Source organism: Haemaphysalis longicornis, unplaced genomic scaffold (assembly GCF_048455015.1).
Source record: "Haemaphysalis longicornis isolate Haplotype H1 unplaced genomic scaffold, Haemaphysalis longicornis Haplotype H1 scaffold_9, whole genome shotgun sequence".
NCBI lineage: Eukaryota > Metazoa > Arthropoda > Arachnida > Ixodida > Ixodidae > Haemaphysalis > Haemaphysalis longicornis.
The window spans coordinates 52,873,665-52,891,805 of record NW_027526460.1 but is presented as its reverse complement, the minus strand read 5'-3'; the positions used below and the strand labels follow the sequence as shown (position 1 = coordinate 52,891,805).

General features: G+C 45.1%; 1 protein-coding gene across 4 annotated transcripts in view; it reads right to left on the bottom strand.

The window, feature by feature from the left end:
* Nucleotides 1-18,141, bottom strand: part of LOC144152848 (acetyl-CoA acetyltransferase, mitochondrial-like) — a 47,699-nt gene that overhangs the window by 16,857 nt on the left and 12,701 nt on the right. For all 4 annotated transcript variants that reach the window (XM_077684339.1, XM_077684337.1, XM_077684340.1 and 1 more), the window contains exons 3-10: nt 16,830-16,947; nt 12,864-12,959; nt 10,496-10,596; nt 5,976-6,068; nt 4,722-4,772; nt 4,405-4,506; nt 1,914-2,061; nt 321-434 (exon numbers count right to left, since the gene is read on the bottom strand). In XM_077684339.1, coding sequence (XP_077540465.1) covers nt 321-434; nt 1,914-2,061; nt 4,405-4,506; nt 4,722-4,772; nt 5,976-6,068; nt 10,496-10,596; nt 12,864-12,959; nt 16,830-16,947 — 823 coding nt within the window. The remainder of the gene's footprint in view (nt 1-320; nt 435-1,913; nt 2,062-4,404; nt 4,507-4,721; nt 4,773-5,975; nt 6,069-10,495; nt 10,597-12,863; nt 12,960-16,829; nt 16,948-18,141) is intronic.

The window sequence follows — 18,141 nt, the reverse complement described above, 5'->3', positions numbered from 1 at the left end:
TTGGTTGCGTTTGACACGATCCTGTCGTTCTTAGGCGTGCACGACAACTAGCAATGAAGTACTTATTGTAATGCGACACCTGAGTTGCGAAGTTGCTGCAAGGTAAGGCCCGCAAAGCAATACATACAATTGACTTTCAAAAATAAATTGTCGGCTTGTGACCGATCTCCTGTCGTTTATGTTTCATTCTCGCAACAACAAAGTGCCCAAAAAAGTGAATTTTTTAGCTTTCCCGGCAGTTTTGTTATTGTGGGGTTCGACTGCAAACACAAATGAAAGTGTGAATGGCATGACAGCAGAGAAACTGAGAGTGTACGCACCAACAATGCGTGCAATGGGTTTCACTCCAAGCCGGTCGGCTGCCCGACGGGTCATCAACACACACGCTGCAGCACCGTCGTTCAGTGTGCTTGCGTTGGCCGCAGTGATGGTGCCTACAGTAAAGATAGGGGAAGGCATCACTACCTTCGTCAGAACCTAGCCGAACTATACACCAAAGCCATTCAAGTGTGGCAACTGCGACTGCCGCAGTCGAAAGCAGCAAATTAGCTTATACACGTAGGGAGCTCGAATACAAGGGGAAATCTCTACGCATTAAAAATATAGCCTCTGCAACCCGAAATCGAATGCCCAACTTCAGACATACCAGCTAATATAGCTAAACTGGGCACCATTATTTAGTTCTACCAAGTGGAACATACACGGTACCCAAAACTGCAACTCATTTTTCCGTTCCACAGAGAGAGAGAGAGAGATAAGCAAAACTTTTGTCTGAATAAAGCAACAAAAAGCTCTTAACGACTAGACGTACCGACCACGATTTTCCAAAAGCAATTACAATTATCAGGGTTGCTCTGCTTCCGCTGTAAACCCCGTTAAAGGAGCCATGAAGACAAAATGCATGTTAGTGTTATTCGAAAGATTGTGTTTTATAGTGCCCGCAGCGTTTGCTCGAATGCAAATGATGCTTTATTTAATTAGGAATTATTTTAAGTTATTTTGATTTTCCCACGAAATCGTGTGTTTTCATGGTCTTTAATGACAACAGGAACCAACCGCTCTGCAGCCAATTGGGAAGCCTGGAAAACGGCTTGCCACCATACCGTGGCAAGCCGTTTCCTGCCTTTGATTTGAACATGGCTTGTTTTTGTTCACAGAGAAAATAATCGTTTCATGAAACATAGTGCTCGCTCAACAAATATGGTCACCTAAGACACAGGTGCTTGCGTCAATCGGCCAGTGTCGTCTGAGGCAACCCCAAAGCCCCGCAGTCCTGCGCAGCTAAACCAAGCATACTTCATGCAGTACCAACAGCAGTACGCATCAGTACTTCTATGTTTATGTGTGCTTTTGTAACTTCCACTGTTTGTCCCACCATTCTTACGACTTTAAAAAGAATTTGCCCTAAATTCAAGCGTAATTAGCTTGTTCGGCAAACTTATAAGCCCTGCCTAATTTACGTTTGCTTTTGCCGCCCTCCGCCAATCACAGAGCTGGTTGGTATGACATCATACCTTCTGTTGTGGGAAATGAGCTAGTGGGTCGCATGGCCATTCTCTTTTTTCCTAATTATGTAGCTTATTTGAGCAAAGTGTCCATTAAAAAGTGGCGTCAGTATGATTCTAACGAGGCGATCTTTTGAATGAACCAAACTTGTGTTTTCTTTTCATGGCTCCTCTAAGCACAAAAATTTTCAGACAAACGACGTGACACATGACGACAGGAGATGCCAAGGCTGTCATTGCATGCCATGTCCTTTGCCTGAAAATTTATGCGCTTGACACTTGCCTGCCCACGGGAAAAGCAGTGATTTTGGGCAGTCTAGCGAATAATTTTTTCCAGGTCGCAAAAAAGTGGCCAACCAGTTCCTTCTGCAGTTTAGAAGAAAAAGAAGAAAAGTTACGGCTGCCCACCTCCTTCCTTGATGAAAACTGTCGGCACGGTGCCAAACTTCTCAAAGTTGGCCCGCTTGTATTCTTCGTCTTCGGCCACCACCACGTCGGGCTTGCCACGCTTGCCCGCTATCGTCACCGGCACAATCTCCTTGGCAAACACGCCTTCCTACAAGAGGAGGGTGAAGGCACAAGCACACACTGAGCCTCTAGAATGCACTGCGCATCTGTGACGAATATGCTTATGAGTGAGAGTATGTTGTTCTACATTAGTTGGACCCAGCAAACAAGATGACTACTGGTCCTGCGGAGCATCGAACAGTTGTTTATGAGCCAGAAGTGAAATAACACCAGGCTAAGCAAGTCGAAGCCTGGCGCATTGGACATCTGGCTGACAAGTTAGGAATCTGACACTATCCGGCAACCCGAAAGGACGGACACGTAGATAAGATCACAATCGAGGCCACTGTGAGACCGTGCACTGGATAGGCATGCAACAGTCCTCAATTCTCCTACTCCTAAAAGCTTCCTGTCTCACTTGCACATAAAACAAGCCCCTTAACATCTCCACCCTCAGTCCACCCACAGCAGTCTCCTAGCACCCCAGGACATCAAAATAGCACACCTTGCTTGAAACAAGCACCTTATTGAACACACAGCATTACCATAAACCCACAAATGTCAAAAAAGTTTGCAGAAGCACGAAGGGCCATGGGTATACAGGATGATCACTGATAAGCATAGCGAAAACAGCACATGCTGCACAACAATTTGCAATAACGACAAAGGACGTCATTGGGTACCAACTGGCTTGAGAAATGTCGAACGCAGCATCGGAAATATTATAAATTGGTTAACCTAGGGTTCACCGAAATTTAACACAAGGGCAGATATGCAGTGCATGCAGTTTTTGGAGCAGCGAAATCTCGATTTTGGAGCAGAAGAACCTTGATTTGGAGCAGAAAAACAACATTTTTTATGTCCCCTTAGGAGCCTATAAAAATTAAATTTTTGGCAACTCGCGGGCGAAAAGTGCACTGTTTAGTCGGTTTTGAATTTACATAACACTGGAACAGCCTTTCAATATAGTTTTTTTTCTACCTGAGTATCACAAGGTGCGAACTGCACTACCTTTTTACTATACTATTATACCCATTTTTTAAATTCTTAGGCTCTATGCATAGATAGCGTGGAGTTCCATTGAAAATATCGAATTGACAAACTAAGCAATCGTAAGGCATTTTTATTATAATGTGAATGCCGAAATGGTTATTTTTGTAATCCCAGACTCCTCTTTACGCACAAATGTAGAGTCACGGCAAAAGTTGCGCAAAGCGAGGTCACAGTCATTGCACCCCACCAGCCCTCCCATTTCAATCCCCAAGGTGCACGTTCACTACGATCATAATCTGAGTAACGTTGGTATGTTTAGCCACCTCCCTTTTGGCATTAAATTTCACTTCACATAGATAAACCATTATTACTAGCGTGCAATACTAGCCCATCCAGCTATCGGGCCGCCCCTTCTGCAGCGTCGATCGTCCCATTCCCGTCGCTCGCAAGTTCGCTGTGAAAGGCAGCAATAACTCAGTGTTTTATAAGACCACAATGAGTCCGAAATTTCACTTCAAGCACGCACAGCGGCTCACACTCAAGGCCGAAACACGGCGAATTCGCGGGCGCTATGTTGTTTTCGATTAACTTCCCGTCTTTTGAGCCGCGCAACTTCCCGCAACAGATCAAACGACTAAATGTAAACCCAGCCACCTCCATAACTAAAACCAAGGTAGAAATCAACGAAGAGTGCTCTGCCTGAACCGCAAGGAACTGCTTCGCCTAGCGGCCATGTTTTCACATCTTCACACCAAGATGGCGGCGGCCAGTAATGTCGTTCCGGAGATACGACGCTCCAAAAATTCCAGTTTTTTTTCATCAACTTGCACAAGCGGTTTGACGCCTCAGTACACAAAATTATTTTTTCTACAGGACTTTGCAGTGGCTTTCGATGGGAAAATTTTAAAACTGCACGGAAAGTAACATGTGGAACCCGACATTGTGACTTCCGAAAAAAACTATCTCGGGGACAATTTTATGCGGGTTTTTTTATGGCATAATCAATCAATTAAACCTTTACAAACAGCATCGCCTTGGCGGTGTTGGAAAATTATGCTGCCAGTAAGCATTTTCCCCCACTGAAACTGACGGGAGCATTAAATTCCTTGGCTCTCAGACTGTTTCGGAGTAGTTTGGCGCAATTTTTGCAATTTTCAAGCTTTTGGAGCAGCCTGGCGCAGGAAAACAAATTTGTATCAAATCTGCGCAATATGCGCAGCCTATCATGTGCACCTAACAAAGCAAACAAGTTGTGATTTTCAATTGCTTCGAGCTGCTGCGACTGCTCTAATGATACAAAGACGCAGCTACTCCGAGGAATTCGCAATGCCCCGCATACAACAAACGAGTACATGGTGCACAGCCAGCGAAAAAAGTGCTTCTACACGCATCGGCTCACCTTTGCTGCCGATGCACTTTTCTTGTAGCTGTTGATGGCGAAGTCGTCCTGCTCCTCCCTCGACACCTCGTACTTTTTGGCAGTCTGTTCAGCACAGGCACCCTGAAAACAAGACACCACCACACTCGCTACTTCCGCTCAGTTTGTGAACATTTTCTACAAAATAGCGCGCAGAACGTAGGGGGCACAGGTCAGATACTATCTAGCAAAGGCAACGCTCACGCCGTGGTCACAGCCCAAGGTATACATCATTCCCAGTGTCCCCTGCAGCTGCTGCACAATGAATTTCGGAACACTGGAATACCACAGCAACTTACCATGTGAAGTTTGTCGTAGGCATCGGTGAGCCCATCGAGCACAATGCCGTCCTGAAAGCCAAAGTAGATCATTAGCAACGATTACTCCAGCAACTTCAAACCGAATACTGCTTTACCAACTACAATTCAGGAGTAGATAGCCGGTGACAGTTATGCTTATAACAGAGTATGTTGTTCTGCCTTAGTTGGACCCAGCAAACAAACATGACTACTGGTCCTGTGGAGCTTCGAACGGGTGTTTATGTGCCAGAAAGGAAATTACACCGGGCTCAGTAAGTTGAAGCCTGGCGTATTGGACTTCCTGGCTGTCATTTGAAAGTCGGGGGAGTTGGTGATACATTCTGGGAATAAGCACGAAAAACAACACACAGAGAAGAACACACAGGACGGCGCGGGCTGTCAAGTTAGGCCACAAGCTCCCCCTAATGAAGCTCCCCTCTTGTTTGTGGTAGAGCGGTGCCATTATCACATACAGTGGAACCCTGATTATATAACTTTCGAGGGACTGGGCAAAAGTGGCATATGATCAGGGTACGGGTAAATGCCAGCACAGTAAAAGCAGAGATCAGGCAGTAGGAGCAGTAAAGGCTGGAAAGAGGACATTGGGGCAATGCGAAAGTAGAAACTGGGGGGGGGGAGAGAGCCTTGTAAAAGGAAGAAGGAAACTTTGATCAAGCAGGCAAGGAAGGCAGGTGTTCGGTCATCTCTGCGGGGTTGCGGCAAAAGCGTGTCACCTCAATGGGAGCCACTTCCCCCCACGATGGGATGGAAGCACGGCCTCAAACGGTAGGGTTGCCACCTGACCGGTTTTTTTTAGACTGCAGGCCGGTTGCCGGTCTGTACCTAAAACCGGCCAACATTGGCCAGTTTTTTGGCCATCGTGCAGTGGCTATTTCTTTTTCGGCCTTTTGTCAGTGTCAATACATCCACTACCACGATAAATATGTGTTGACAAGCTCTGAAAAGACACGCGAGCCTAGAAAATATGTGGCCGAGTGCGATTCCTCAGATGGAAGAAGACCAAAGGGAGGAATAACACCACGAAATGCCGCCGGCGCGGTCAGCAAGGGTGGTTACTTTTCACTGCAGCACATACAGATTCAGAGCAATAACCGAAATCTCAATCAATTTGAGTACAAACGTTATGTGGATTTCTCCGTAACTTCAGCAGAGAACTCCAGCACAAAATACAGGGCTGCAAGGGCAGTGGGACCACGTAGCACCACGGGCCCTCCAAATAACTGCACCACTCACATTCAGGTGGACCCCTCCATAGGGCGTCTCCCCACGAGTCATGTAGTAGGGCACGTTCGACATGCTCTCCATGCCTCCGGCCACCATGATCTCCTGCAGCGGGAGGAGCAAGGCACGTTCAGCTTTCAGTCAAAGAGCGGAAACACCTCTCCGCAGTCTTGGTGCACAAAAAGCCACGCACAATGTCGTTCAGCTTTAGTAGGACGCAGCAAACACGACTGCTCATCCTGTGGAATACTGAACCTGTGTCGATTTGCCAGGGCTTAATTACCACTGGGCCAGACGATGGCAAGCCCAGTGTACTCAACAGCCTGGCATTTCCATTCCAATTAAGGAGGGACGTGGCTTTCAAAATCAACTTTTTTATTTCTTTGTGGATTTTGATGAAAATTGGCACAGCAACTGGAAGTACTTCTGTGATAACACCATAAAAATTTGAAGTTAATATTTTGATAACTTTTTTATGTATGAAATTTTCTTTCTGTTCCGCTTGTACCGAGCTTGAGCGGCTTATAAAACACGATAGAAAACTTGTTCGAAGTGCTTTGCATTCCCAAATGAATGGACGAGGTCGTGACAGTTTTAGAATTTTTTTTTTACAACACAATGTTTTTTAGTTTTCATTTTTTTAGAGGTTAATGTGCAACAGGCATGTCAACTGTGAACGATTATTTGAATAAAAAAATCACAAAAAACAAATCTGGAAAACTAAAAATGTCACGACCTGAACAGTTCATCAAGGAATGTAATGCAAGAAACGGAATCAAAATAGACCCAGCGGTCACGAAGAAATCCCTGGGACAAGCGACACAGGTGGCAAAAAAAAACTGTTTTGAGAAAACGGCTTCCGAAGTTGCAACATAGGTTTCACATATCAAAAGTCGTCACGGTTGTAGCCTTTCATGTCTTTTTGAACATGGGGCTTCTGGAAGGCCTTGCCTTGAAATTGGAGTGCCTTTTCAGCCTTTCTCTTTCCAGAAAACATCATTTTCAGCTCCTCCGTGAAGAGTACATACCCCCCTTTGCAAACCAAACGGAGGGGAGATGGGTTTCAATGGGCTTTCAATGCAAAGTAGGTTAGTTGGTTGGCTGTATCGCACTGGACAACCTCCTTTTGCAGTGTTGTCACCATGGCAACAAGTTAAGCATTTTTTTAACTTAAATTTGAACATTTTTGGCTTTTTTTTCATGTTTTTCTTGCCTGGCACAGCAACTTAGTACTCATAGTGCAGGTGTTCATTGCCAAAAGTTTGCATACCACAAGGTTGAAAATGAGCTACTTTGAAGCTTGGTAGAGTATTCTGCATAACTCCCAACTTCAATGCAAGAGCATATTTTTTTTACTACTTTTGACATTCAAGGCATCCAATATTTCTCGCAGCACAGCTAGTATGCCCTGAGCAATGGTATCAATAATTTCCCTAAAAAAATCACTGTTAAATGCTGCCACAGTAACGTACATTTTTAACGCAGAGAGCATATTTTTATTCCTATATTACTAACTCAAAACCTGTTTGCATTATATTACTAACTCAAAACCTGTTTGCATGAAAATTACAAGTGCACGGGAAACGTTGCGCAAGAAAGGCGATATGGCTCGCGCGCATCGCAGCGCACGCTTACCGCGACATATCGAGCTTTGATTATACCTGATATGGCTGGTCAGGTCGCTTTTAAGATTAAAACTAACGTCGCAGGCATTAATTACAACTACTGGCGTTCAATCGTAACCGGTTGCCCAGTCATGTGATGCTCCAATGCGCGTCGGCTATGCCGTGCGCGCCGCAGCGTTTGACGCGTCGACCGTTTCTTTCTCAAGGCTAGCGAGCCCACAGTCAAAACACAGCAATAACTAAGCGTGTAAACATCGCAAATCCGACTAAAAGTTCACTTCACGAACCGCTATCGCAAGCGCGCACACCGCGTCACCCTCCGGGGTCTGGCGACGGTAGAGTCACGCGCACCACGAAACGTTCGATGACCTCCGCCTTTCGAGCCCCACAACTTCCCGTAATCTGGCTCGTTATCTCTGGCATTCCCATCGCGATAACGTCCGTGTTGAATACCACAGATTGAACAGAAACTCGGCCGAGCGAAGCGGCGAAAATGAACTCAATTCGCTCGCTACGCAGCTCAGGCGGCCGCCATCTTGCGTTGCGCCCGCGACATCCAATCAGGAGGGTCGCTGTTCTGTGCCCCGACCGGAGGACCAATAGCGCTTCAGCATCTATTTCTAGCTTCGTTTGTGCGTCGTTTCTTTTCTGCCGTTTGTGCGTTTGTGAATGAACGAAGATAAAAGAGACGAGCGGAACGGGAAAGACGATCGCTCGGCCGATCTAACCATATCAAAATGGCCGCGCCCGGTGGCACCGTTGCGGAGATAGAGCGCTCCGAAAATTGCCGTTTTTTCGCCTTTTTGCGCTGATAGTTTGTCACCGCGCCTGACAAAAGTATTTTTTTATGCCACTTTGCGACGCTTTTCAGCGTAAAAACTTTGCAGACGCACAGAATAGGAAACATAGAAGCCGAATATGTGGGTTTCAAAAAAACGATGTTTTGGTCATTTTTCCGAAGTTGAAAGCCGCGTCCCCCCTTAAGGTGGCACATGAGTCTTTGGGATCCAAAAATTGCCCAAAAAAGCATTTGCATCAGATTTGCACAGCTTTTCCTCCAAAAATTCCATACACAGAACAGTACCAGCTACTTTTTGTGTTTCAGTAGTTGTTTAATTAGCATCAATTGGTTAGCAGGAGTACTTCAACCCTAGAAGTTATAATTGATGTAAATGTGTATATAATTGAAAAAAAAAAAAACGCTTTCACATTTCATTCTCCACAACTTCTGGTATCTATTCATCTCTTGCTGGTAATCTTTGTTGAATAGTTTTTTTCCCATTGTTCTCAAGAACAATCAAGGAAGATTTTTAATTACTCAGAAACTAGTTACCTCACAACAAAACTAATTTTGAACTCAGCTAAAAAAACTGAACAGTTTCATCAAAATTGGTTGGAAAGCAAAAAAGGTTCAAAGACCAGTGTGCCTTCTTATAAGAAATAGGGAAATTACAACTTCCTACTCGAAAATTGCTATGCAAGTGTACCATTCAGTGTTGCAACCATGCTTCGGATTACCATATTTTCGCCTGTACATATAATCCTCGCGTTTTGCCCGCACATTTGATACAGGAAAGGGTGCACCAAAGCTGCTGCTCAAGCAAGACATCACATACTAAAGTATATTTAGCAAGTAGAATACACTGACTGCAAGGCGGAGGTCAAAATTCACTCCATGTCATTGCTCTCGCTAGAGCTACGGAAAACTTTGTTACTGCGTAGGAGCTTCATGGCCCAACACACATTACCATGAAGCTGCACTAAAGGAAAAACCCCGCGTATTATCCGCACCCCTACTTTACCACTAAAATTTTCGCATTTTGGTGCGGGTTATGCGCGCGAAAATACAGTATACTTCAGATGAACAAATGCTAGGCTTTGTAAAGTGCACTTGTCCCGGTGAAGGTGCTAGGCAATTTCTGGCAGTTGAGATCTGACCACAAAATTACTCGGTCAAGGCAGCTCTGGTAGTGTGCTAGAAGTGCTCTGCTGGCGCAAAGGGCAAACAGCATGTCTCTGGTCAACCACAAAGAAGGAATTAGTCTGATGTTGTTCAGAAAGCGAAAGTGAGTGAAGTAAAATTGCGGGCAAAATGTGCTTGCCAAAATACAGTAATATGCAGGAGGGATGCTCGGGTTTCATGCGCAACACTAATTCCCAGTTAAACAAGGTAAGAAAAAATGTGCTAAGGAAGAGATTAAACAGCTATTTCCTTGAAAGATTTTTGCCCTCAAGAGTTCAACACACCACCATCAGCTCCCAAATATGCCTGAACCTTATGCCATGTTCTGACTATACCTAACAGCCATATTGTAGGCTATGGACGTAGAAAAACGGCATTTCGCGCAGTTCCACTGGCTGAGACGTGAAATGACGTCATTATTTAAAGATATTACGACAGTCGCGACAACTGTCTAAACCCGGCCTTAAACTGAAAGCCATAATAACGAATACAAGTTTTAGACAAGGGTGGTAATTTCAATTAGTTTTCACCTTAGCAGACAGGTAATTGCACTTTTTTACGATAATTCGCGAACTCAACACAATTTGCCTCGCTTCCCCGAGCAATACGAATGTGCAGAAAAATTGAGCTCCTGTTGTCGGTAGGCTATCATGATTGTACACTTTTTAAAATGCCAACACCTTGAAAAAAAAAAAAAAAAAAAGAAGAAAAAAAGAAACGAAATGGAAGACAACACACACAGCGACAGAAACGGGCACTGACTTCACATTTATTTTTTTTTAGCAAAACAAACTTTTCCTTTCGCACGGTGCTAGGTACAGAAGTTTCACTGGTTGCTTTATCCTGAACCCACCAAGTGAAGGAACAAAATAGCAGCTTGCTTTTTGCACAAAACAAACAAAGAAACAAACAAAACAAAAAATGGTGCAGGGACGAGCGATTACCTGCGATCCACACATGAGGCTCTGGGCTGCCAGCATAATGGCCTTCATGCCTGAAGCGCACACCTTGTTTATCGTAGTGCATGGGGTCGACTGCGAGAGGCCTGCAGAGACGCGACGAGCAAGGACTGTAGTATCCATACACAGCGAAGCTATTACACACATCGAGGTGCACTTCACTAAGTAATGACCTTGTTAGTGCCACTTGCAACAGGCTTTGCTTTATCTGGACGTCTGATAACTGGTCACCACAACATAAAATACACGTACGGAGTGTTACAATTTTTAAAGTTATTTTTGCTAACAGCTGGCTTGATTGTGCACAAACTGTACATGAAGGTTGCATTTCGTGCGCTTTTTTTTTTCTGCGAAAATACAGGCAACTGTCTAGTTTTATTAGTTTTTTTTTTCGTTCAATAAAAACCTGTTTTAGCCTGTGGGTGCACACAGCCCTTTTGGGGTTTTCCACGTATATCCGCATGACTATTTTTCCAGCCAGCTTATGGCCAACAGGCAAAAGCAGGTTGCTCATTGATAGATAAAAAAGGGCACCAGTGCCAGCTGTGTTATTTGTGACCAAGATAGACCATAAACTGATACCTCCATGCAAAATAAAATTTAGTCCTAAGGACTCAGCAGGAGATTGTTGCCCTGTGTACACTCACACACTTTTTTTTTTTTTGCTCGGAGCTTAGCTTTTCAGTGCGTGTGATTCAAGCACGCTATGTTGTTCGGTCTTTAGTAGGGCACAGCGAACATGGTTTTTCGCTGGTCCTGTGGAACGCCGAACGTTTGTTCTGCCAGGATTTAATTCCCACTAGGCCCAGAAAACCAGGGCCTCGTGGACTCAACACCCTGGCTTTGTTATGACCAAACACAGAGGCAAGGAAACAAATTATCACATTACCTGATACCACTAAAGTCAAGGAACACTTGACATATTTGCAAAACCCTTGGCCAACAGTTAGATACTCCAAAATAAAATTACTGCAGATCGTTGTCAAATGCTACAAACAGACAAAAGGCGTAACAACAGTTCTTTGTAGTATTTCTGAAACATGCTGCTTTACCAGGAAACATGTGGATTCAGTTTCCGCTTTCAGGATATCAAGTTTTTTAAGGGCATAGCACTCATGCAAGCAAAATCCATGGTAAGAAGTTGGAGAAGGTAATTCAAGCCCTGGTACTCTGAAAAGTGCCACAGCCAGGTACCAGTGCTAAGCCGAGCAAAAAAGCTGTCAATAATAAGTTTGGTCAAGGTTCCAAATTGGACGCTGCTAATGTGGCGCGGCAGTCGGTTTTCTGCGGAGCTCAACAAGCGGTGCACTTTCCATTTTTAAGCCTAATCATGCCCGCACCCGTCGCGCTGCTCCTGAAAGCACCTACGACAAACTACACACCCTAAGCATTCAAGAGTTTGTTCCTAACCACGCTGATAGCAGTTGTAACTTTGCACCGTAGCAATCACTGCAAAACAATGTTATCTTAAATTTCAACGACACAGTTTGAAATGACAATTGAACCATTCACACCAAATTAGTTTTCACTGTAAAACAACTCTGATTCCCGCGGCATTGTTTTAAAAGAGCTAACTTACCTGCTTCGTTACTAGGAATGAGTTCTTATGACGTGCTCTGAACAAACCTCCAATGCAGCTTTAAATCTGGCTACAAAGAACTTCAGCCCACCTGAACGCTTATGTGAACTGTATTTCTATCTTGATTCCAACAGCGTCAAACTGTTGCAAGAGCGACGCTTAAATAGTGATCGTCACTTGTTAGTAAGCTCGTTGCTACAAATACGGCGATTTTGAATTCTAAATCTTCCGGTCTTTACCGGAAGCTGCCCAACATAAACATCCGGTCGCAGAATTCAAAATGGCGGCCTGAGTTGATGGCTCGGAAGGAATTGCGTCTTATCGACGCAATTGCAGATTACTCCGTGCAGTGGGATAAAATTTGTGGCCTCTGCAAGGTGCGCTCGTCGAAAGTGTGAATTGGATGGAACTTGCAGACCAGATGGTGTAGCAGCAGTGCATTAGCATGCGCCGACGTCTCACTTTCACAAAGCCAGGGAACGTTCGGAAACTCCACTCGACTCTTCGAAAAATCGAATAGTAGATATTCGATTCGTGAATGGACTATTCGCGGAGGCACTATTCAATTCGTATTCGAATATTCGCACACCCCTAGTTGCCACCCTATCCGTCTGCTTTTTTTATATATCCCTCATCACTAAAGGCAAGATGCGACGAACTCTACAGATTTGTGCTCCTGCCACAGTGATCTTGGGATTCGGGAAACGTCGTACACTGTTTACGTGGTCCCCTTGGTGTTGGGACTATTCGCTCGACCAATGCACAGATACTTGCCTGCTCCCAGGGCTGCCTGCCGGGCGGGTGCCTGGCCGGCCCCGGCAGAGACCACGTTTCCCATGAACACCTCCTGCACATCCTCAGGCTTGATCCCTGCAGGGAAGAGGGGACGAGAAGAAACAGAACGATCAACGATGCTGCACAAGTAAGTGCCAAGGATTCAGCGGGGAACCACACAAAGGCGAGGTGCAGACAAACCAGTTTACATCAAATTATCCTTTGTATAGAACTATTTCTCAACATATTACGGTTACAATGAGAATACAACATAGACCATTTATAACATAACCGCTTATAGTGTGGGACTGGATATAACGCGAGTTTTTGTGATAACCGGTTTGCGCATACCGCTCAAAATGCGGTTGGTCGAAGCACAATACCGTTTTAGTGTGGTTTTTTGGCGGGTCTGCTGATCAACTGGCGCAGCTGGCGCATTGTTTTAAAGTAGCAAAAAAGAAAAAAAGGAAAGGATGAAATTAGGCACCTGATGCAGTGTGCACCCCTTGCTCTCCTGTAACTTGCAATCTGTCAGACCGTGCACGGCAGCAGCGACTGATGCGTGAAAAAAAAAAAAAAAAAAAGAGAGAGAGAAAGACTGTGCCCTTGTTTTAAAGTGCTGTGTGTTTGAGAGAAGATAAATATGGGATGTCTTGAGAGGCAGGTTGCTATGTGGTTGGATTCGCGCATGTTTTGGTCATAGTGCAATACTGCTTATAGTACGGATTTTTGTGGCTCCCGCGACATACGTTATAAGCGATCTACACTGTATATGGCAAAAACTACGCTTATATCGAACGAAACTAACAATGATAACAAATACATCGAACGAGAAATACCCCAAAAGTCCCCCCTCCCCAAGTTGGCTTTCCCTCGGGACGGAGGAGAAATTCCCCACCGGCACACCCCTAAAGGTGGTTTGGCCCAGTCGCTTATGGGCAGCAGGCAGCTCCCCCCCCCCCCTGCAAAAAATGATCCCAGCCCGTCTGGCATGCTTTTCTTTTTTTCGTTTGTTGTGTTTCCATCGTTCGCACTTTGTGGGCTTTTTCGGAAGTGTAGCTGTGGCAGCAAGCACTTGTGTCACTAAATAAAGGTTTACTTAGTGGCTCTAGCTAACACAAAGTGGTTAAATTTAATTTTAGCTGTGAAGCTCGCAATCGTAATAAATAGTCAAACTTGATGAGAAGTCGGACTGCCCTGTCGAAGCACCCCTTCGATGCCCTTCGTCGAAGGGGTGCTTCGTCGGACTGCCGACGAAGCACCCTTCGTCGGACTGCCCTTCGAAGAACCCCTTGTCGAAGCAGGTTCCGGGCAGATCTTACTAAACAAACCGCCCAAGATTGCTTCAAATCTGCTGGCTTGTGCATGCCGAGGATGACTTAAAATCACGAAGAGCACAACGAAGCCACCGCCGGTGTTGCCGAAGTGTGGAGCACTGTCGGAATTCCCAGATGCCGTTGCTGGATCAGCAGTCGGCGGGTTTGAGAGTGGATCATGGTGTCGCGACCACGGGAGAGTTTGGAGGACTACATTGCTAACATCACACAGTGCAAGTGAAACTGGGCGCAACGAGGAAAGCAATGACGATCGTTTGCCCACAACCTCCGAAGTGATTGGTGCCCTGGAACTAGTCCGACCCTTCTTTGCAAATGTGAAAGATTGCGGCCTCAGCTTCTCAACCCTTTAGACAATGTGAAGAAGTGCATACCGTCTCAAGCAGCGAGGTTGTTCAAGCAGAAGATACAGGACTATTTAATGCGAAAGTAAGCCAGTTTCACCAATAAAGTGTTTTTATAAATGCTATGTGCTTTTATGACGTCCGATTCCTTAGCTAGCATATGCCGCTATATCGAACTAGTTGGTAGTTGTTTTATTGAGAGTTCGATATAACCAGGTTTAGACTGTACAAGGAGGCACAGATCCAACTGAACGTTTCAGGACACACAAGGTGGCTGCTGCTGCTTGCTAAAAGGCTGAATTCGACGACAGCTGCCCACTACAGCAGTAATTTCTCCCACTGCGTCGACCCTTACTTTTGTGTGGCTTTTCACATAAAACCACCTGAATTTTGTGTGGTGTGTTGGCAGAGCTAGTGTAGTTACCGTGGACGCCAGATTGACAAATCAGTCCCAGTATAACAGACCACTTACATGCTTTCCAAGTACTTCTATCCCGCGACACCTTACTACATTCTTAGCTTCAGAATTTTTCTTTACCTCATGTCTCAGCAGTGTTATTTTTCTCTCTACTTCTAAACCCCTCTGTCCATCAGGGGCCATTTGGTTAACTCTGGTGGACAACCAGAAGGCATCACTTTAGCTTGCATTGATGCAATGGCCTAAAAAACTTGCTTAGGCATGACTTGAGGCACCCTAGGGTGGCAGCAAAACAGCAATCTCGTGCCTCAAATATCCAAGAACATGCACCAAGCTGAACAAAAATCCCTGTGGGCAAGGACGCCAGATCAGATACTATCTAGCAAAGGCATTGTGCACACAGTAGTGTTCACAGCCTCCCAAAGTATGCATCATTTCTGGCACCCAAGGTCCCACCTCTTTTTTTTACAGTAACCATTTCGAGTGTGTTTTCCGTACGTCCCCAGCATTGTGAAAGTGAGAGATGCGGGTGCATGCAAACACACTGCTGCTTGGCAGGTTTTGTCCAAATCATACTTTCGTAGAGCGTGCCTTGCAGGGACTGAAAATTTTATCCCGCAACACGGAGTAATTTGCAATTTCGTCGATAAGATTGTTCCTTCATGCCGTCAATTCTGGCCACCATTTTGAAATTTGGCGGCTGGATGTTTACACGCGAGGGCAGCTTCCAGTAAAGCAATCGCCGCCATTTCTGTTGTGCTTGTGACAGCACCTCTGTTAATATAAAATCAATAGAGAGGATGGCTTCCTTTAATGCAGTTGATGTATGCTTATTGCACGCTTTTTTTTTTAGGCCAGATGGGATAGCGCAGACTCATGCACGCGACTACAGTGCGAGCCTTCCTTCCACAACGTATCCTTCACGCGCCTCATGTGCTTCAGAAAGATTGTGGTTCTGCAGTGTATTCGTGCCATGCCTGCAAAGTGCTTGCTTCGGAGTTACGAGGCCTGTCTAGTTGTTGCCTATAATGGCAGTACAGCAACTCCAGCGCAAGTTATTTTTCAAATGCGCATCGTGTCCACTCTTAAGTTCAGCAACTGCACTGGTGCAAATGAGTTGAAAAGTGCATTCTTTGGGTTGAAAAAGAATGTCATGACTCGCAAACATGCGAAGAACCTTGTCTTTTTTCACAAAAACCTACAAAAAAATCGAGGCTTGTAAAAAAAGAGTATATTCGATATTTGGCCTTTTTTTCCAAATTCTTTCGAAAGTTACTATTCGGTATTCACACACCCGTAATATTTTTAATATTTTGTTGTCTCACAGAAACAGAATGTTTGAACCGTTGTAAACACACGATTCCCCGTTTTCTGTCCTCAAGTGGTGAATGATCCCTGCGACGAAATGCTGATGTCAAAAGGCCTCATGAAGTACAACTTTCCCACACTTTTTTTCAATTAGAAAGTTGAGAGTTTACCCTTTAAAGCCTGGCTCCTATGCTACCTCCAGATGAAAATAAATTTGAATTTGGTTCACAATTAGGAGAAACATTTAGCAAACAGCGGAGAATCCAGGATTTATCTCAACAAGTTGAGGTTTTTAAATTTCCGAAAAACGTTACATGGGAGTGCTTCTTTTTTGCTTAGGTTTTCTCATCCCAAATTTAACACCAAGCCTTCACCGCCTTGGTCCATCTTGCCTGGATTCTGCTTGCCCCCTCAACTTTTTAAGCCTCACTTTTTGCTTTTTCCACCAGGCAACCAGCGCAAGAGACTTCCTCTAACTTTGGGCTATGCAGTTCCTCCCAACATAGCTTAAGGGTTCCACACAAACCCTGAAAAGCTGCATGGCAGCCGATGAGACGCTCACCTGCTCTCTCTATGGCCCCCTTAATTGCCACAGAGCCCAGCCTTGTCGCTGGAACAGCAGCCAGGGAGCTCCGGAATGAACCGATTGGTGTCCTTGCGAATGACGCTATAACGACTTCCTAGAGGGGGAAAAAGAGGAAATTTTCACTCACAGTCCCTACATTCAAACACTGATTATATGGTTGGCGCGCCTGCGCAGAACCCCTTCCATCACCTCTGCACAATGCCGTGGCACCAGCCGCCCATAGAGAACTGTACCCTGACATTCCTCCGCACCGCTATAACTCTCCAATAGTTTTCATTTGGCCAAACCAACAAACACGCTTAATGCACAAGTTCTTTTTGAAGCCCACATCCATGTTTTCACACTACAATGATTATACACCTGCTGTTACCATCCCGGGCAAGTAGACAGCACCAGTCTCTGCAGTTTTGATACTTAGCGCAAGTTTTTTTTCCAGGCTGCAGGGGTCCTTTAAGAAGAGAGGTTCTGGTACCCAGCCTGGCAAACCCACATTTTAAAGCTCACTTCTTCCTGCTCTTTTACGAGGGCTTTATTAAGCATCCAAAACTGTGGCTTGTTTGGTATCGGATGACCGATACTAAATTCACAAAATGGCCAAAACTACAAAAACAGGGATTTTAGTGCCATGATTGAATCAAACAAAATGGCCAACTCGGAGTGCGAGGGCCAGAAACGCCTTATTGCTTGCACCCAAGCTGCTGCGTTGGCTCACAGCTTTCTGGACTCTGAGAGCCACCCCCTTTTATGCTCAATAATACCCCTGTCACACGGGCACTTTCAATCGCGATCCGAGTTTTCGAGCGTGCTCGATGCACTGCCGCTGCTACACGGCACGTTTGAATCCCGATCACGATTGAAACTGCCATGTAGCATGCGCCCGATCCGGATCGACTCAATCACGATTGAAAGTGCCCGTGTTACGGGTATAAATTAATTTTATCCTTCTCCAACTCTAAGTGTAGCCATAGCGATTAGGTGTGGCTTGTGCAGTGCAGAAAGTTTTAATGATGATGTAAAATCACAGTCATTATCACATTGCAGTATAAGGGCCTTTTCCACTTTTCTCCAAGATTCCAGTCTTGCAATGTCCTAGTTTTTTTTCTTTTTCCTCCAACTTTTCAGATTTCTCTTGTCCATCAAGTTAACGGTCTTCTATGCGTAGTGGGTAACAATTGAAGGTGTGCAGAGTCTAGCGAAATCGAACACAAAAAGCCCCCTCCCCCTTTCTCCCCCCAAGGTCTATGATTCACAAAGATGTTGCTCCTAACACCGCCTCGCCTGTTAATGC